At 41.1% G+C, this 20,745-nt stretch overlaps 2 protein-coding genes across 12 annotated transcripts in view; one reads left to right on the top strand and one right to left on the bottom strand.

Moving 5' to 3' along the window:
- The window catches only part of rxraa (retinoid X receptor, alpha a), a 159,617-nt gene extending 153,401 nt beyond the window's left edge, over window positions 1-6,216 (top strand). For all 10 annotated transcript variants that reach the window (XM_017492920.3, XM_017492919.3, XM_017492923.3 and 7 more), the window contains 2 exons: window positions 309-414; window positions 1,324-6,216. In XM_017492920.3, coding sequence (XP_017348409.1) covers window positions 309-414; window positions 1,324-1,471 — 254 coding nt within the window. In that variant the 3' untranslated portion in view covers window positions 1,472-6,216. The remainder of the gene's footprint in view (window positions 1-308; window positions 415-1,323) is intronic.
- Window positions 6,217-8,106: 1,890 nt separating this feature from the next.
- Window positions 8,107-20,516, bottom strand: wdr5 (WD repeat domain 5). Of its 2 annotated transcripts, none has more exons than XM_017492358.3 (14): window positions 20,326-20,516; window positions 18,064-18,198; window positions 16,136-16,244; window positions 15,043-15,116; window positions 12,564-12,653; window positions 12,291-12,380; window positions 12,121-12,204; window positions 11,857-11,912; window positions 11,715-11,761; window positions 11,548-11,623; window positions 11,358-11,391; window positions 11,145-11,219; window positions 10,924-11,011; window positions 8,107-10,040 (listed from the first exon to the last, which is right to left on the bottom strand). In XM_017492358.3, the coding sequence occupies exons 2-14, from the start codon at window positions 18,142-18,144 to the stop codon at window positions 9,940-9,942; spliced, it is 1,005 nt and encodes a 334-aa protein (XP_017347847.1). In that variant the 5' UTR covers window positions 18,145-18,198; window positions 20,326-20,516; the 3' UTR covers window positions 8,107-9,939. The 2 variants fall into 2 exon arrangements, with proteins under 2 accessions (XP_017347847.1, XP_053543721.1); XM_053687746.1 differs by lacking the exon at window positions 20,326-20,516 and adding an exon at window positions 19,890-19,911.
- Between the last annotated feature and the right edge of the window lie 229 nt (window positions 20,517-20,745).

Here is a 20,745-nt window from a genome sequence, read left to right as displayed (position 1 = left end):
CCTGAACTTTGTGTTTTGTCGTTGCTTTTCCGCATAGGCATGCACTCACATTTTCTTCTGCCACAGGCTGTGTGTTTGTCAGTAATTGTTTTAAAATGGGTAACCTTACAGCAGCGAGAAAGCGCATACTGTTAGCATCCTCCTGAGTTAATGAACACATTTCCTACCCTTCAGTCACTTTTCTTCATAAATAACCCTCTGCTGAGTTTACAGGGGGCTAGAAGCTCAATATTGATGAATTAAATTTGACATTTTTAGCAAACCAGTGGGCAGAGAAAGTTAACAAAAGTGTTCTTTTTCACGTCTAGACTCCAAAGGCCTGTCGAACCCCAGCGAGGTGGAAGCTCTGAGGGAGAAGGTTTACGCCTCTCTGGAGGCGTACTGCAAGCAGAAGTACCCTGATCAACCCGGGAGGTACGAGAATGCACTTCCGTACAGTTTGAGCATGCAAGGAATGAAATGGCCGCTTACACTCAAACAAACAAATAATTAAATAATAGAACCGCCTCACACCTCCAGGGTCGAGGGCCGAATCCTGCCTCCACCCTGTCTACGCGGAGCTTGCATGTTCTCCCAATGCTTCGGGGGTTTCCTCCAAGTACTCCGGTTTCCTCCCCCAGTCCAAAGACATGCATTGTAGGCTGATTGGCATTTCAAAATTGTCCATAGTGGGTGAATGTATGTGCGATTGGGCCCTGTGATGGGTTGGTGTCCCCCGCCTTGTGCCCCGAGTCCCCTGGAAAGCTCCAGGCTTTCCTGCGACCCTGTGTAGGATAAGCGGTATGGAAAATGGATGGATGGATATTATAAGTATTATATATCTAGTTATCAAGGTTCCAATTAGTACTCCTTTAGAAATCTAGAACTGTTAACCTGGCATACATGTACAGATAGGATGAGTTGTTGAGCTTTGTATAAGTTGCAAGCTTTTAATTGCACCAGATCTAACAGAACTCTTGCTGGATAATATATAAAAGCAGTAAATAAAATATAGGAAGCAGGCCCTGCATATTTGACATGACATATTTTCCTGTAGGTCAAACCCATGCCTCAGCAACAGTTCTCGGACATACTTCCAATTTTCCTTCTCATTAAGGGCTTAGATTAAATAAATATTGACCCAGCTGTTTATGCAGGCCTGTTATTAAGTGCATTGCTCTACTCCATGTTCCTGGAAGCCTTTATTACAGCAGCGATAAGTGCTTGAAGTGTCCAAACTATTTATCTGTGCAGTATGGATAGCATAGCAGTACTTCATTTCTTGCTTGTGCTGCTTAGTATAATTGTGAAACTTTATCTTATGTGTGTGTGTGTGTGGAACAGGTTTGCAAAGCTGTTGCTGCGGCTGCCGGCGCTGCGTTCCATCGGCCTCAAGTGTCTAGAACACTTGTTCTTTTTCAAGCTCATCGGGGACACGCCCATCGACACCTTCCTCATGGAGATGCTGGAGGCGCCCCATCAAATGACGTAAAGATATCACACCCTCCTGTTGCCCTGGGAGACTGGGGGAAGCTAGCCCCTCCTCCTTAACAAGACTGATCATGTGACGTTATACGCTGAAGAGGGGCTCAGCAAGCCATTCCCTCCAATCAGTGTCTCGTAACGCGCCCATAGGGTCTCTTTTTTTTTTTTTTATACCTTGTATAAAGATATAAATAAAATATTAATAATTTGAGTGGGACTCAAAGGCAACAAATGACTGAACCATAAATTCACGTGTGGTTAGATGTAAAAAGGAGAGGGGAAAAAAAGAAAGGAAAACACAACATGAGACTCTTGAGACAGAAGGTTTGCTGGAAGTGTCAGGGGACCGAGTAGCAGGCCTGGTCTTGAAAATGACGGGATTGAAACTGTGGAGAAGATCTGGCTCTTGACTAAAGGAAAAGAAAAATGAAGGCTGAGCTCCGCACAAGGGCTTCAACAGCCTCAACAACATCTGGCTCCAGGCGTCTGGGGATACACGCACTCAAGAGATGGATTGGACGTTGAAGTAATCATGATGACGATGATAACGATGACGAGCTTTCAGATCAGGAGAACCGAGCACTCTGCCACGACTGTTGGTTTGAAAAATGGGAAGACTCTTTGGATTATTGAATGCTTGGGGGTGTTACTGACTCTCTGTTTTTCAGCACATTGGTATGCGTGAAACCGTCCCACTGTTTCAACCGTATATCGTGAGGGAACGGGAAGCGAAAACGTGTTCGTTGCAGTGACTCCGCTCACAAAATCAGCTCTCGTAGACTTGTCACTGTGTCCCGGTTCCCGTCCGGATGTACACAGATATTTTTGAACACGACGTTTCTTCTCTGCCTTTTGGCCTCTCCTGTCCACACAATAAATACGTTTTGGGTCAAGGTGAAGTAATTTCAATACTGAAAACTTTGAAATAGAAACGTGAAAACGCTTATGTCAGAGTGCACACGAGCTTGTGCATTGAGCATGTGTTGCTGACCAGGTTGTTACTTTGTGGTCTGTAATTTGTAATTTGATGACGCAATTTAATTTCACGTTATTCGGATTTCACCTTCTCTACGGCTAAACACTCATGCTCTCAACGTTATTCCTGAGACGTTTGACATAACAGTTTATGACATACTATCGCCACCTACTGGGCTTGTGTGATCATGTGAGCGTTTTCAAAGCATCTTTGCATTTCGATCGTTTCAAAAACACTCACTGTTCGTGTGGACGGAGATATTTTTTCGAAAACGCTATTCGTGTGAGCGGACATATTTTCTAAAAATTGTTTGTGTGGACGGATCTTTTTTCAAACTGAGAGTTAAAACTACGTTGTCAAAACCATGCGTACATGTGTGGACGGGACCTCAGAGAAGTCCAGCTCGTCACTAAAGTAGGTGTTTTGCGGTACACCAGTTCATGTCCCTCATAGTCAAACCCAGGTTTGGGATGATGCATCACTTGTACACAACATTACTGCCACACTCAGTATTCATTTCTGTTTCACGACGTGCAATTACCTCTTTCACTCCTCAGTCGTCGGTCCCTGAAACCCCCCAGTCCTTGACGAACTCAGTTGGCAGTTCACCTTATGAGGACGTTCTTGTTTGTTAGCACTTAACCTCATATTCTGAGCCTTAGGTGGTTAGTTGGCTCTTGAGGGGGACAGGGGCCAATGACCATCCACAACCTGCACTTCTCTGGGCAAACCAAGTGTTGTTTAAGATGTTTTCTTTTGTCTCTTTTTGAGTGTGAATTTTTCTGAGCTATGTAATGTTCCTATATTCTCCATCTTTGTTTCTTTTTTTTCCTTTCCCAACGCTGCTGCTGCTTAACTATGCATCTTAGCATTCTTTCCAAAGACTGCCCATGGTGAGGTCGCTACTTTTTTTTTTTTTCCTTACAAAGTCTATACAGCACACCAAACCAACCCTGAGCCTCAGTCTGAGTTGTATTTTGACGCTAAGAGTAGCAGGACCAGGATTTGGTGCCCCGGTGCTAATGTGTATGCATACAGAGTTCTGAGGCGAGCAGTTTATTTGCAGTGAGGAAATGAGAGAGCTGTGACTTCCCCCTTGTGGATGAGATGCAACACTGCAGAATTACTTGAAGGATTTAGTGGGGGGGATGTGGGGGGGATGGCACTTTTTCAATGTATTCTATCTTTCCTTCAGCTGGACATAGGGCCGGAGATGGTCAGGACATGATTTCTTGATCAGTTAATATGATTAACTGAGATTTATTAGAAAATTTTTGGAATATGATTGAAGCTGCGGAACTGTTATTCTTGTTATATTTTAATAACCAGCAATGAGAAGAGTCTTGAACACATGAAACATGGAATGGTGGATTGGATTTCTGGTGGAAAAGTGTTAAGTTGCAGAAACGTATCCACTGATCCCAAACGTAGTTAATTAAGCAAGACATTATTAATGGTATATATTTACTCTTGAAGTGTTTTGCACTGGACCTACAATGCTGATCTAGCTAATAGAAGTTATAGAACCCAAAATCTTTTCCTCAAATGATATTCAGACATTTACTGAAGTGGTTATTACACAGTTTGACTTATTGAAGGGGTCTTTTTGTTTGTTTGTTTTTTTATTATTTTTTTTAAAGAGCAATTCTTTATTGTGTAGCTGAACAGTGCGACATTGGAGGCAGCCATTTTGGAAAACTAGACATTGTTTTTGAATGTTGGGATCTGATCCATTTTTTTAGCTGCAGCTAAGAAAGAAAAAAAACACATGAAAATCACGCTTTTTCAGACAATAAAAAAAAATCAGAACCATCGGTCAGGGCCAATGCAAAGAAAATTCGCATGGCAGAAAACACAATTCGCTGAAGGGGAAAGGACACGGGAACTCTGACCTGTGAATTCATTTTTAGAAAATGGAGGCGCTGCTAATTAGTAATTAAGTAGCACCGATAATTTGTATTTGCTAGTGTTTTTGTTTTTAAAAAGATTTTTTTCTCTCTGCCTGCTAAGATTTTTTTGGGTTAGCAATATTGGTCCATTTTTCACCTCACCCTCCCCCAACACCAGAACTTGATCGATAAGCATCTCGTGTGGAGACTTTTTGACAATCTGAAAGAAAATACAGATGGAAAGGGAAAAAGTCACCAAAGCCCTACATTATTTACCCCCTGAATATAATGTTTTACATGAGAATCCATCAGGTTACAGAAGATACATGTGTAAACGACAGTCTTTAGCCATTTAAAGTAGGTATATGAAGATTTTGGCACGTGCTTATGGAAAAGATTTTGGGTGAGATAGCGTTCTATTACTCGTAAGCAACATTCGCTTTGTAGCTTCAGTGTAAATCTAAAGAAACAAACTTCAGACACCAAATGTGTCTTGGCTAATCAGTTATATTTGATGTAAGAATTGTGTAAAAAAAAAAAAAAAATTAAATTATAATAATAATTCCCCCTTCAATCAGAGGAAGCAACCTAAACCGAATTACTCCTCGATGCAGGCTAAGAGTGTCCATAATTCAGACATACGAATAAAACCGAGAAGCACCTTCAAGCTTACGTTTGGAAAATTCACTTTTTGAACACAATCAGGTCTTAAACGAAGGGTTGCCGCACCACAGGGATTCTGAAGCCATTTACAGATTTGTGAAATCAGTAACAACAAAGACACGCTCTCCTGCAGCAAACACCTCAAAGCAAAGTCCTCTGAACTAAAAGATCGACATCGTAAACGCTTTATATAGACCATAAAGCTATATTTTGTCTATATGTACATGTGTATATATTTAGAAATATAAATATATAGAGATTATAAAATCATTTCCTTAAATGTTCCCAATGTTTCAATGTTAGAAAAGACGGAGAGACGAGTGCTTCAGTAACACCTACTAAATAACAGGCCTACTTGCACTGTGTAATATTCGGAAAGGTTCTCGGAGTGTTTTATATATAGATATATTAAAAACAATCGCTGTGCTAGCAGCTCTGAGTACTAACACATGATCACGCACCAGCTTCACTGTTTTACAATCACAATCATCCTTATGAGACCTCAAGAACTGCGACGACAAGCCAAAAATATCAACCGTGAGGTGAAGGTGAAGCCGTTTGCCCCGTCAGCTGTGTGTATATACAACGTGGCAATCCTCGAAACGGGTTTTTCAGGTGCATTTTTTAAAAACCTGGGTCTTTTCAGCTATCAATTAGTGATAATCAGGAAAGTCTTTGATTACGATTGTGATTATGATCCGAATCGACTCCATGAGTTCAGACTTAAGGGGACATAAAGGAGTGAGAGAGAGAGAGAGAGAAAACTTTATGGAATTGCCTAATGAGGATGATCTTTGACCGTAACACAATCACTTGTTTAGTTGCTACACAGAGAGACACCTAAAAAGATCTATTTTTGTACAAATGTAATTTTATCTCTTGCTTACGTCTTCATACCTTCCTTCACACCGACTTTCGTGGGCTGTTGTATACATTGTGTAAATGTTGATTTGATATGGGAAAGAGTGGAGAAACTCAGACCTCTATAAAAGTCGGGGACGGGAAAGAAGAGGTCACCGGTGACACCCTTTTGCAGCTTTCGCCTGTACTTTACCTTTTTTTGTTTTGTTTTGTTTGTTTTTTTCCTTTTTCGTCTGTCACTGAGTGACAGGACCCTCTGCCTAATTTTTTGTCTGTTTTCAAGGAGATGTTATTTGTGCTTTGTTCGTTGATGTTCTTCATGAGAATAGGAAAAAAAAATAAAGTTTAAAAAGATTAAAAGTTGTTGTTGTTTGCCAATTTAATGCCTTACTGTAGTATTGTATCGCATGGGTTTGGATAGTATGAAGGAAATGATTTTTATTTCGATTTTAAAAACCCATCGTAAATAGATTTTAGATATACGCTGTACACTGTGTGTCCCGCCAGGATTTCACAATTTTTGCGATCTCATAAACGAACGCGAAATCAAGTAAACTCTGGCAATAGTCGGAGGAGCTTGCGATTTTTCGAAATTACTGCAGATTTTCCACAGATTCGGGCCGAGACGCGTCGTGATGACGTCATTCAGTCAAAGCCCTCATCGATTCACGTGCGTCGAACATGAGTACAGCTAAAAGGTCTCGTTTAGCAACAAACATCACGGCGAAAGACCGTGCAAAACTGTTTCGTGCCATTGCAATTTCGCCAATTCAAGTAATTTTCTGCAAAATAAAAATCACAAAAAACTCAGCAAATTGCATCGCAAATTTTTGAAGAAGAAAAATATATACAATTTTTATGGAAATGACCAAGCAAAACCTCTTCACATGCCTGTGGATTGTCCGGATGGTGGCTGTGTAGGACACTGCACAAATGTGATGAGTTGACGGGTAAGGCTCTGGGTTACTGATCAGGAGGTCGGGGGTTCAAGCCCCAGCACTGCCAAGCTACCACTGTTGGGCCCTTGACCCTCTCTGCTCCAGGGGTGCTGTATCATGGCTGACCCTGCACTCTGGTAGGACTTACTACTAAGTCTGGTAGGACTTAGGTAGGACCCCAACCTCCTAACAAGCTGGGATATGCAAAGAAAAGTATTTCACTGTGCTATAATGTCTACGTGACCAATAAAGACTCATTATATGTGTGGAGATTTATACGTTCTCCATGTCCGTATGGGTTTCTGCCAGGTTTTCCGGTTTCCTCCAACTTAGGTGGATAGTAGGGACCCTTAATTAGGGTTAATTAGCTAGGTGTGAACGTGTCTGAATACACAGAAACACGATTAATGAGACGCCATTCGTGATTGCTATTTTTTCAAGTGCCCCCAGTTCCGTCCATTTTCTGGTCCGCTTATCCTACACAGCATCACGGGGAATCCCAGGGAACTCAGGGCACACACACACACACTACAGACAAGTTGGAAATGCAAATCAGTGTACAACTCATGTCCTTGGACTGTGGTAGGAAACCAGAGGACCCAGAGGAAAGCCAGAAAGCACAGGGAGAACATGCAAACTCCATGGGAACAGGGCAGAGGTGGGAATCGATCCCCCAAACTCTCTAATTATGCTGTTAGCATGAGAAACAGAATTTGCACGTGCTGTTAACTAGCTTTCGTTCCAACCACACAAAACATACGGTTCGGTCATCCCTTCATGGTTTTATCTTGATTTGATGATGTTTGCATTGTATATTTACTGCGAGTTTTTGAAAAGGCGTTTTGAAAAATCAATGATCGAGAAATGTTTGTATCGTATTTTACTGGAGCGTTCTCAGTCATGCTGATGACACCATAGATGTAGCGGGCTTAAATAATCAGCTGCAAAATCCGTAAGCCGCTTGACTCTGCGTAATCACACGACTGTGTGAAACTATACAGCATGGGCTAGAAAGAATTCAGCCCCAGTTCATACCATTCTGGCTATCTGTTGTTCTTGCTTCCATAAACGTCAAGCCATTTTCCACAGCATGTAGATGCCAAAAAGTGAGCCTTATTTTATTAGAAACTCATTTATACCAGTTTATACTCATTAGATACATTAGAATGACCATTTTAGGTGAAATGCAGCTCAAATCTGTTTCAGGTAATCAGCTGAGGATTGAAAGCATGATGAGCCTGACATTAGACCTCATACCCTGACACACTCTGCACAATGAGCCTACGCTGTTAGACATTTTTAAAAAACGGGGAGGGAAAAAAAACGAACAACTTTATTGAGTCACAGGTTAAAGTCCAGTTTCTCATGCAGCCCTTGTGATCACACTGAAAGTCAACACACAGAGAGAGAGAGAGAGAGAGAACACAGAGGTTGGATTAACGCCAACGCTCATGTCGCAGGAAAATACAACACTCGTCCACCATTATTACTACTGCACACACAGTAAGACCACAAAGAAAGAGCGCTGGTTAAACCGAGAAGCTGAATGGAGGTTATACAAACCTGAGGCAGTGTTAAAGCCCACCTTCATATTTGGTCACCATTCCCCCCCCCCCCCTCACAAAAATGTAGAAACTACAAACATATAAAGCAACCTTTAACAACTTGTGTCTGAGCAGAAAATAACCCAAGTGTGCATGGTGGAGATGAACGAACGCAGGTCTCATACCGGTTATGACAATCTGAACTGGTTTACACATGATCACGGGTTCAGAAAGTCGTACAGCAAGTAAATTTACCTACAGTTATTTTTTTTTAAACTTGTGACCGCAGGACCTGGAGTTCTTATTCCCAATTTTCCACACACGATGATCATTACCTAGACCATTACAGCTCACGAATGACTCATTTCTAAACTATTTCCAGGAAGCAGCGCTCCAGAAATTGGCGTGAGCGTTATACTTTGAAATAAACCCAGAACACTGTAGAAACTGTTTAGCACAAATCAGAAATGTTTCTTTTTTGGCTTGTGTGACACCAACTACACAAATACGAAACCCTCCGATGGACAAAACCGTTTGCGCTGATCACATCATATTGTAAAAAAAAAAAAAAAAAGTCCATGTACACGAACATGAAGGATCAGGACGTCTGAGACAACACTTTTCTGTAGAAAATGCGTGAATATTAAAGAAAAAGTCCACCCTCAAGCACGTTAATTGCGAGAAGGAATAAAGGGCTGCCGCATCGCTCTCACTAGGTAGAGATTAATTGATCAGACTGCAGTCAAACAGCATTGTGGGTGAAGTAGAAAAAGCACTTTTTACCCCAACAATGAAAAAGTTTAAACAAAAAACTCAGTATTTCATAACAAAAATAAATCTTGGACACAACCGAGGATCACGTTACTTATAGAGATTATAATTCATCCAGGGTGGAATTTATCTTTAAAGAGAAATGAGTGAAAGTAAAATATTCTTCTTTATACCATCTCACACCATGGGCTCTAACTGTTGTAGCTGGTTTAATAAACTCCACCTTAAAATGGCATTTAAATCAGGCACACGATAAACACTGGCAGTCAGACAATAACCAGACCAGACCACTTCATGTGTGAGAACTGGTGAATTTTCGAATGAACGAACACATTGAATGGTTCAATTTTGGCTCGAGTTAAATGTATGGGGGGAAAAAAATAAAAAAAATATTCAACACAATCTACAAAACAGAACAAGTCAGAAAGCCTGTTAGATAGAAGAGGAATCAAAGCTGCCTAGATCTACAAGACCAAAATATACACGTATCAGCGCTGAGGGTTTAATTCAAACACATATTTAGGTAAGGCAGAGATGTACATAGACAGAGAAAGAGAGTGGAAAGTATTTTAGGGCAGAGACGGTTAAAAGGAGTGGTGTGTTTTTTTTTTTTAACGTAAGTCTCTCTGCGTCGGCTGCTCTGGACACGTGCGTACGCTGTGCTTCCTGCCAAGAACACGTGATCATGGGGCACGAATGGCCTGACCTCGTGTTCCTCATAATAAAATGTCCTTCTTCCCCAAAAAAATGAAAAATACAAAATTTTAAAAAAAAAAAAAAAAAAAAAAAAAAAAAGGAACAGTAATAAAATAAAAGCCTGCACGTGTTCTAGCTTAGCAGTCGCTCTTCCACAGCTTGATGGTCTTGTCGTTCTCTAGTGCTGCTGATGCGATGATGTTCTCTGTCGGGTGGCAGGCGGTCGAGATCACTACATCTGGAAAAGGAGACACGAGATCATTTATTGGAGTTGCGTACCGCAGCATCGTTGAATTCTCAAATCTGATTGGCCAGAAGGTGTTACGTTTCTAGAACAGTGTCAACTGTAAGGCACAGCACAGGTTTATATTAATGCGCTTATCCTAATACGTTATCGTTTCTATAGTAACAGCCGGTACACAGGGATGTGCGTGTGTGGCGGTTGATTCAGGTCTAATTCTAACCAGTTTACATGCTAGAAACCAGCTGAACTTCCCAATTTCAGAGATTGCAAGGCAACCATCTAGAAAGAGTCTAGCTATCACCTGGGATAACATAACCACCACCTAGCAACGTCATGGCAATCGGATGGAATGACAGCAACCACTTAAGATAAAATATCCTAGCGGAAGCAGTATCGCCCAATTCCAACAACCACCAAGGACAACATAGCAACTCCCTAGCTCTAGTAAACACCCTAGCAAACCACTTAAGATTAAAATAACGACCACCTAACATCCTAGCAACCACTTGGAATACCCCTGCAACCAATTGGAATATCAGAATAACCACCTGGAAAAACATGCTAACATTCTAGAAACAACCCGGAATATCACAGCAACCATGAAGGAAGATCCTAGCAACCACATAAGATAAACACCTAGCAACCACCACGTAACACCTAATCGAATATAAACAATAAACATTATATATGGTTATTTAATAAAAGATAAACGTATAAATGTTCATATGGAGACGCTTTCTGTAAGGAGATGTTCCAAAGAGATTTCTGAGCACTCAGGGTGTAAACTTTTTTTTTTATAAACAACATTTGACAATAAAATGATAAGCCAAGACTGTTCAATTGTAGAGAAGTGTTTCTTGTGCTGCCGTTTATTTACCTGTGTGACCCTGCAGTTTCTGTACGATCTCCTTAGTCTGCAAGTTCCAGATGTAAACCATATTGTCTTCTGAGCCTGAGACAATCCACTGAGGGGGGGGAAAGAACAACAAAAAAAAAGGTTAGTTACAATCATTTCCACAAAAAGATGTAAAAAAATAAAACAAAGTATCTATGGTTCAAAATAACAGTCTTGAATGCTAAAAGCTGAGAACGCCTTACCTTGCCACCTGTGACGGAGAAATTCGCAAATATGCAATATTTCTCATTTTTGTGACCGGTGTACGTTTTCAAGCACTATAAAAAGGCAAATGTGTTAATAAGTGGAGGAAATTAATCTTCTCTGTGTAATGTGCAGGCTGCTGTTCTCACTAAAATAAATGTTTTTTACAGAATTAGGAAAAAAAAAAAAAAAAACCCCAATCCAGTCCTCACCTTTCCTTTGCTGTAGTCCCAAAGCTTCAGGGTGCTATAAACAACAAATGGTTTTAAATTGTAGCATTTCAAATCAATTTGCTCAAAAAAAATATTATAAATGTAACCTGTTATAATCAAAATGCCATTCAGGCAAATTTATTTTCGGGTTGAGTCAGGAGCGGAAATCAGCAGGAGGGCTGTTACTCACTTATCCAGCGTGGCAGCCAGAATGTATTTGCCATTGGGGGAGAACTTCACAAAGGACACAGGGGGGTTGTCGTCATCTGAGGACAACATGCAGGGTTAGATGATGATGATGACGACAATTAGAGCTGTTAAGGACGTTCGAATGCTTATTGGAGTTTGAGAACTTACCAATGAGTGTTTTAAGGCACTGGCCTGACGCTGTGTCCCAAATACGGCTGTAACAATATTAACCCGAGTGTTAATTATGTCCTCAAGATCATCAACCGTTCTACACAAAGGTTTGAGTGTTCTTACGAAGAAATGTACTCACCACAGGCCATCGTAACTGCTGGACACGATCAGAGAGCCATCTCTGTTAAAATGGACCTGAATCCAAAAGGAGAGTCATAAAATAAACACACGTTACATATAAAACGTCATTCACGCCACACGTGGTTAAAAGCATCGCAATAACCGAAAGGAATGGAACGCTTCAGGATGCGTCGTTACGAGAAACGTTGATTATTTTCCTAGATCAGCGAGCCCGACGTTATTTGAGTCCTTATATAATGTTCACAGACTCGCAGATACTCACCGCAGACACCGGGTCCGAGTGAGCCGGCAACGTTTTCAGACACTTCCCCGTCTTAACGTCCCATATCCGGACGCTCTCGTCAAACTTACGGGCGAAAACAGGCAGCGTTATGTTTACGCACAAATCAGCGCTCTTACGTACAGCGGTGAAGCATCAGGAAATGAACTTACTGATCCAGACACGATGAGGTTGGACTGAGGGTTGAAATTGCAGCAGAACACATAGTTGCTGTGGCCCTTCAAGGTTTTCAGACATTTTCCCTAAGAAAATCAAAGGAAAAAAGCGTCAATAGCAATAAACCCGTCAATACCCTTCCCATGGTTTTACCCATATTTCTATAACAGAGTAATATTCGCAGACTCATGACTCAAGACCCTTCCCGTCATCCCCACAACTCGTATTGACAGTAAGAGCTCAGATTTGATCGACGTGGCAGGACTTACAGAGCTCACGTCCCAGATCTTCAGGGTTTTGTCATCAGATGCTGAGACCAGGAGGTTCGAATCAGAGGACCAGGCAACGTCCGAGATCCCCTGTAAGCAGACAATCACGACAAGAGTAAGCGAGCCTCTTTTAAACCAAAATGTTTGAACTTTTATATACTATTAACGCTCGGGGATTCAATAAGCATGGACCTTGGATTTAAGTGACTCACTTCAGACAGGATCATTTTGAATCCAGATACATCAAGACGTAAAAACCATAACCAAGCAAATGGTAGAGTCCTAGAGAAGCCAGTAATTTCTTCTTTTTTTTGTTTTGTTTAATGTGGCTCTCTGGGATGCTAAATCAAAGTTTGTAAACCACAATGATTGCACAAGACTTTACTTTTGTTCAATATGTTATTTTGAGCTCTCAGTACTCTACACTAATAGCATGTTAGTTTATCTTTGCTCATCTAAAGAAACTGTGCGCAAAATAATAGATCAAAAATCCCCGTTGGCCGTGATTCAATCTCGGTTTTAAATACTCATAAAAAAAGACTTAAAATAAACATGCATTAGTCCTCCTACAGTTAGGCTGTAGGTGGCAATGACATCTACAGTGAGGGAAAAAAGTATTTGATCCCCTGCTGATTTTGTACGTTTGCCCACTGACAAAGAAATGATCAGTCTATAATTTTAATGGTAGATTTATTTGAACAGTGAGAGACAGAATAACAACAAGAAAATCCAGAAAAACGCATGTCAAAAATGTTATGAATTGATTTGCATTTTAATGAGGGAAATAAGTATTTGACCCCTCTGCAAAACATGACTTAGTACTTGGTAGCAAAACCCTTGTTGGCAATCACAGAGGTCAGACGTTTCTTGTAGTTGGCCACCAGGTTTGCACACATCTCAGGAGGGATTTTGTCCCACTCCTCTTTGCAGATCTTCTCCAAGTCATTAAGGTTTCGAGGCTGACGTTCGGCAACTCGAACCTTCAGCTCTCTCCACAGATTTTCAATGGGATTAAGGTCTGGAGACTGGCTAGGCCACTCCAGGACCTTAATGTGCCTCTTCTTGAGCCACTCCTTTGTTGCCTTGGCCGTATGTTTTGGGTGACTGTCATGCTGGAATACCCATCCACGACCCATTTTCAATACCCTGGCTGAGGTAAGGAGGTTCTCACCCAAGATTTGACAGTACATGGCCCGTCCATCGTCCCTTTGATGCGGTGAAGTTGTCCTGCCCCCTTAGCAGTTCTTGGGGTCATAGGCAGCATTCCTCCTCCTCCAAACACGGTGGGTTGAGTTGATGCCAAAGAGCTCCATTTTGGTCTCATCTGACCACAACACTTCCACCCAGTTGTCCTCTGAATCATTCAGATGTTGGCAAACTTCAGACAGGCATGTATATGTGCTTTCTTGAGCAGGGGGACCTTGCGGGCGCTGCAGGATTTCAGTCCTTCACGGCGTAGTGTGTTAATAAATTGTTTTCTTGGTGACTATGGTGCCAGCTGCCTTGAGGTCATTGACAAGATTCTCCCGTGTAGTTCTGGGCTGATTCCTCACTGTTCTCATGATCATTGCAACTCCACGAGGTGAGATCTTGCATGGAGCCCCAGGCAGAGGGAGATTGACAGTTCTTTTGTGTTTCTTCCATTTGTGAATAATCGCACCAACTGTTGTCCCCTTCTCACCAAGCTGCTTGGCAATGGTCTTGTAGCCCATTCCAGACTTGTGTAGGTCTACAGTCTTGTCCCTGACATCCTTGGAGAGCTCTTTGGGCTTGGCCATGGTGGAGAGTTTGGAAACTGATTGATTGATTGCTTCTGTGGACAGGTGTCTTTTATACAGGTAACAAACTGATATTAGGAGCACTCCCTTTAAGAGTGTGCTCCTAATCTCAGCTCGTTACCTATATAAAAAACACCTGGGAGCCAGAAATCTTTCTGATTGGGGGGGTTGTCAAATACTTATTTCCCCTCATTAAAATGCAAATCAATTTATAACATTTTTGACATGCGTTTTTCTGGATTTTCTTGTTGTTATTCTGTCTCTCACTGTTCAAATAAATCTACCATTAAAATTATAGACTGATCATTTCTTTGTCAGTGGGCAAACGTACAAAATCAGCAGGGGATCAAATACTTTTTTCCCCCTCACTGTAATATCCCCCGTCCAAACACTAATTAAAAATAAAGTCTACCTAACTCCTAATCTGCTTGAGCAAATAACGCACGATCTAATCTTGTCTAAATCGAATAATAAGTCTACTCCTGAAGAATTGACAAATCCAAGATCATCAACCTCACCAACATTCTAATGCAGCTACCTCAATAATCCATGTACACGAAACCGAGCCCAGAAACGGCTGTGTATACGTGTGTCATCACATACTGATTAACAGGGACGAGTCCCGGGCGACATAAATAACTCCTCAACAATGCTGGGACTAGAAAAGAGGGTACGAAGGCCAGAACCGAACTTCCACTTACAAGTTTGTGTCCGGATATTGTCTTCTCAAACTTCCCATCGTACGCGCCCCAGATTTTGATAAGTTTATCAGCAGCTGAAAAACAAAGCCAGTCACGACATGGTTCAAAGAATATGGCAGTTTTCAAAACTTTTAAACAATCCTCTGTCTAAATGATTACCTGGTGTACGTGGAGACAAAATATCTCGGTAACTAGCTCTGTGATAGAAGCGAATGTGAAGTTTTAAAGGAAACTCACTTGCCTATTTACTTCTACTAAACCAGGGGTGTCCAATCTTATCCGGAAAGGGCCGGTGTGGGTGCAGTCTTTACTTTAAAGCTTATTAATGTACTTTTCTAAACAAACAATTTCTACGCTGATCAAACTACTTAGATTGATTATTTTAACGCACATCACATCACAGGAATACTCTGCACCCCCATAAAATACACAGGTGGACTGTCCCGACTGAAAACGAGGAGGTGCTTTTACTTTTCTCCAAAATAAAAAAAAGGGGGCATGAGGCCAATTTATTCTTAATTAAAAGCCCCCAAGAAATCAAAATAGATGTTTTGTTGCTTTTAGTATGAATATGTTCACCTTAAGATTATCTATAAGCTAGTGCACTCCAGAACAATGACAAAATTCCCCATTTACAACGACATACACATTCGGAATGGACAAATCTCTCTCTACCGCCGATACGGATCAACAATTTTGATGACATCGTTCTGTACTTCGGCTTCTCGTCAGATTTCTGTCCAATCAAATGCTCTCTAAAAATCTGAAGTGTCCCGCCCCTGACACTATAAAAAGCTGTGAGGTGATCTAAACGCGACTGGCTATTTAAAAAGGGGGAGGAGCCACTCGACATGTCCCACCCTGACTTAATGCTTCAGTGGAAATTATATAAACATATCGGATCACGCTGTGCGTTTCACACGGACCAAGTTTCCTCCCTGTTGTGGTGAATCATGTGAAATCTCGTACCCGTTGTAGACAGTTCCAAGGTGAAATCTGTTCAATTTAACGTTTCTAAAACGAAGCCATTGTTAGCTTGTGAGGGAAATCATAATAGTAATGAACTCGATGAAACACAGGTGAATTTACTCACACGAGCTGGCGAGCCATTCTCCACTTGGACTGAACTTGACTGAGGAAACCGCCTTTGTGTGGCCCGCTAGGGTGAACTTCAGTGTGTAGTTAGGCTTCGCGGGTGCGGACTAAAGCAGATTAGAAAACGGAAAACACGGCAATGACATGCAGCAACACAGTAATAACAGCAACATGAGCATTTAGATTACAAACACTTGTGTTAAATTCAGGAGGAGGAAGGTAACGGTTTAAGGCGACAAGACTGTCCTTTTCTGAAGGTCTGAAGGATAAAAGTCTTCTAGAGCCCCTTGCTATTAACAAATCTGAAATCACGGGCGTCCTTTTCAGAAAACGTTGTCGTTCCTTTATTAACAACCGATACAGGGACACGGTATGACTACTTTATTTACATCATCTTTAGGATTAAAAGCCAAAACATCCCTCCTCGTGGGGTTTCCGAGTCGAACTGGAAAACGTTTAGTCATTTCATGTACAGCGAATTGAACACACTGACCAGCTCTGGTTCTCTTTCTGCGGTCATGGGGACTGCTCTCATGGACTGGTACTCGAACAGTCCAAGGTAGATTTGTTCAAACACTATTCACAATTCAAATACTAACCGTACCAGGAACAAAACGTTAGAGTTACTGGATAATGGTCCAGAAGTAAGTCAATTGTATTTATAAAGCACAGTTAACACAGCAAAGCTGACCAAAGTGCTGAACAGAGTAAAGAAAAGACAAATAGAAAACAGAATAAAACAAAAAAAAAAGACAGCCAATAGAAAACAGTAAAAGGATTTTTAAAAATTTGATTAAAACATCCGGGAGAAGAGATATGCTTTCAGCCTCTTTTTAAAAATGGTAATTGAGGGTGCGAGGCGGATGTCTGGTGGCAATTAATTCCATAAACGAGGGGCGGCGACTGAAAAAGCTCTATCCGCCTTCGTTTTTAAACGGGATCGAGGGAGAAACCTATCAGAAGATCTTAAAAATCTGCTAGATGAACGTGGTGTGAGAAGATCTTTGAGATAAGAAGGCGCTTGATCATTAAGCGTTTTAAAGACAAACAACAGGACCGTAAACTGGATCCTAAAACGGACCAGGAGCCAATGGAGCGATGGTAAAATTGGGGTGACATGATCAAATTTCTTTGCCCTGGACACCAGCCTTGCAGCTGCATCCTGAACCGTCTGGAGACAAGCAAGAGATGACTGAGGAAGACCCAAGTGCAATGAATCACAATAATCTAAGCGCGATGTGATAATAGCATGCAACATGAGACACAACACTGGTTTGTGTACTCAGTCGCAGACGGCGCTATACTGCCCCCGTTATTTATGTTGGTATCACGCCATGCGGGACGTGCACAGAAAGCACTGAAACAACCACAGGCTTCACTTCACACCACCCTGATGTTGATTATTTTCCCACAACAGCGCACTCCCGAGTACTATTGTGACATAACGACGTAATTGCGGCGTACGCCTGTGTGCAAAATAACAAACCGCCATAAAAGGATGAAAAACACAGTGAGAAATATAACCCATTTGAAGCTGCCACTGTTGGGCCCTTAACCCTCAAGTGCTCAGCTGAATAAATGAGAGAAATGTAAGTCACCCTGGATAAGGGTGTCTGCCAAATACCATAAATGTAAACCCAATACAACAAAACAAACTTAATAATGAGAGGAACAGCTAGAATCTCTCTATAATACCGTAACGTAGTCAGACCCTGTGACACACCAAGGGATGTTTTTTTTAATACCATAATAAACTGATTAAGTTCTTGGGCCATCACTACCTATATTTTTTTGATAGATCTTCGTTATCTCTGTTGAGACATGATCCTGACATCCAACACAGAGCACAAGCAGGTGTTAACAGGGTCTGTGGTGCGCGTGTGTGTGCGTGTGGTATTTCACACACATCGTAACACAGTTGCTCACTTTGCTCTGGCTGGCCGAAGCAGCGGAGGCCGTCGGAGTTTTAGTCGCTTCAGTCTCTGGTTTCTTCTCTTCACTAGCCATAGTGAGCGAGGAGCAGGGACCAGGGTTAGAGACGCAGCTTCCACCTCAGCCGGACTGACAAATAAAAATAAATAATTAACAACAGGGGTATAAATATATATAAGTAACTTTCATATGAAGGAGCTAAGTTTAAAGTTGATGGTAATAACAGTATTATAACAGTGCTAAAAAATAAATTCGCTAGCTGTTAGATTCATTTCACTTTTCTCTTTGGGGTGATTTGGAAAATACATCATATATAAACTTGAGTTTAAATGCAAAAAAGAAAAATCTAAAATTTTAATTCACACACCATCTGAAATTTAATTTTGAACTCAAACTGAAGTTTGGGAAGTTACCCAAATGATATTTTTAATATGATTTAAAAAATGCGAATTAATCGGGAGACTAAACTTTTTTTTTTGTCTGAAGAAACTGATTATTCCCATACTTAATTATGAATTTCATATTTATTTTCATTTGCAGCCTTTTAAGCGTGACGATTAAATAGGATGGTATGATCATGAGACAAATTCATAACTTTCAAATTCATATGTTCGCATTTAAGCTCAAATTTATAACTCTAGAAACTTCTTGTTATCCAAATCTATGAGTTTCAATTTTAGGACCTTCTTGACTGACAGAGAGAGAAGAGAAAGGAGAGAGAGAGAGAGAGAGAGAAACAGACAGATAGAGAAAGAGACAGAGAGAGGCAGACAGAGAAACAGACAGAGAGAGAGAGAGAAAGACAGCAACAGATAGAGAGAAAGACAGCGAGAGACAGTGAAAGAGAGCGAGAAAGAGACATAGAAAGAGAGAAAGAAACAAACTGAGAGAGAAAGACAGAGGGAGAGAGACAGACAGAGGGAGCAAGAAAGACATAGAAAGAGAGAGATAAAGAAAGACAGAGAAATAAAGAAACAGAGGGAGAGAGAGCGAGAGAGAGAAAGAAACAGATAGAGGGAGAGAGAAAGAGAGCGAGAAAGAGACATAGAAAGCAAGAAAGAGAGAGAGAGAGACAGACAGAGAGACAGAGAGAGACAGAGAGCGAGACAGACAGAGAGAGAGCGAGACAGACAGAGAGGGGAAAGAGAGAGAGAAAGAGAGACAGACAGAGAGAAAGAGACATAGAAAGCGAGAGAGAAAGAGAGAGGGAGCGAGAGACAGACAGAGAGCGAGACAGACAGACAGACAGACAGAGAGCGAGACAGACAGAGAGGGAGACAGCGAGACAGACAGAGAGGGAGGGAGAAAGAAAGAAAGCGAGAAAGACACATTGAAAGAGAGAGAGAGAGAGAGAGAGAGAGAGAGAGAGAGAGAGAGAGAGAGATGGCGAGAGAGGACCAAACCACAACACTGCAGGTTTAAAAAAAAAATCTAACATAAGAGTAATAATTAGATATAATAACACAGAACAATAACATTAATAATTATTTACTAGCTGTATGTTGTATTGCATCTATAGTTAGTGTGTTAAAGAGATCTGCACCAACTAATGACTCAATTTCGAATTGCATACATTAATTCATAAAGCTAATCCGTTTTTTTCTCTCTTTCGATTTAAAACAGCAGAAAATGCTATAGCTAGCTTAGCTAACGATACTGCCGGACTATGCTAACTCTGATAACGCTACACCGAAACGTGATTCGGCGAATGGAAAAGTTTGCTAGCAATAAACCGTTAACTATCTATGTAATCATACTGTAGCAAAAAATAAAACCTTTATTACGTAAACTACTTCATAAAGTGTGCTCTAATAACGCACATGAAGCAGAGGATACTCTTGTTTAGCTGGTTAGCAAGCAAAATGAGGCCTAAAATGGCTGAATTCCAAATGGCTCCCTGCTCTCTATTTAGGTGCACTACATCATCTGAGAAATAGCGGCTTCTGCGCACTTTAATGTAGCGCCCCTAATGCTCACTAGGAGCCGTTTGGGATTCAGCCAAAGGAAAACCCGACAGAACACGCTAACGTTAACTGGCTAGCGATAAAGCCAAATGGAAACACTTAAATATCACACGGAGATCAAATACAGCGTGATTTATTCGCTCAGAATTGAACGAAAACTAACAAAACATGTTTTTTTTTGTAAGTCCTGACCGCTTAAGATGTTCTGAAGCCCTAGAAGGAACTCGTTTCTCTGCAAAATCGTTTTACATTCATTCAAACAATACAATATAATGTAGAAAACATCACTCACCCTCCGACTCTGCAGGCGAACAACGTGTTTTTAAATCTCCAAGTGGACCAGAGGCGTTTATCCCGGAATAAATGCAGGTAGTATGCGTAAAAACACCACGTTTTTGTGTTTACATTGAATCGGTAAACTGTATAGGGTTTGATGGAGGGAATCCAGGCGGGGAAATGTGGTGTGGAGGTGAGTAATGCGCATGCGCAAAAATGGAGGCGCACAGAGAGAGAGAGAGAGTAAAAAAAGAACTGCAAAGCCCGAAAGCACTCGAGTCCTCCCTCAAATGAGCGTTTAAACATTAGTAACTCCAAAATGTTTAGCTGCAAGACCAATTGCTAAGTTATTTTAACCATAAACAACTAATAAAGTCTTTTTGGTCATCAGTGTTTACATTCACCAACGATAGGACAACCTACATACAGTAATATT

The sequence above is a fragment of the Ictalurus punctatus genome, chromosome 18 (assembly GCF_001660625.3).
Source record: "Ictalurus punctatus breed USDA103 chromosome 18, Coco_2.0, whole genome shotgun sequence".
NCBI classification, from domain to species: domain Eukaryota; kingdom Metazoa; phylum Chordata; class Actinopteri; order Siluriformes; family Ictaluridae; genus Ictalurus; species Ictalurus punctatus.
This window is presented reverse-complemented; position numbering and strand designations above follow the sequence as displayed.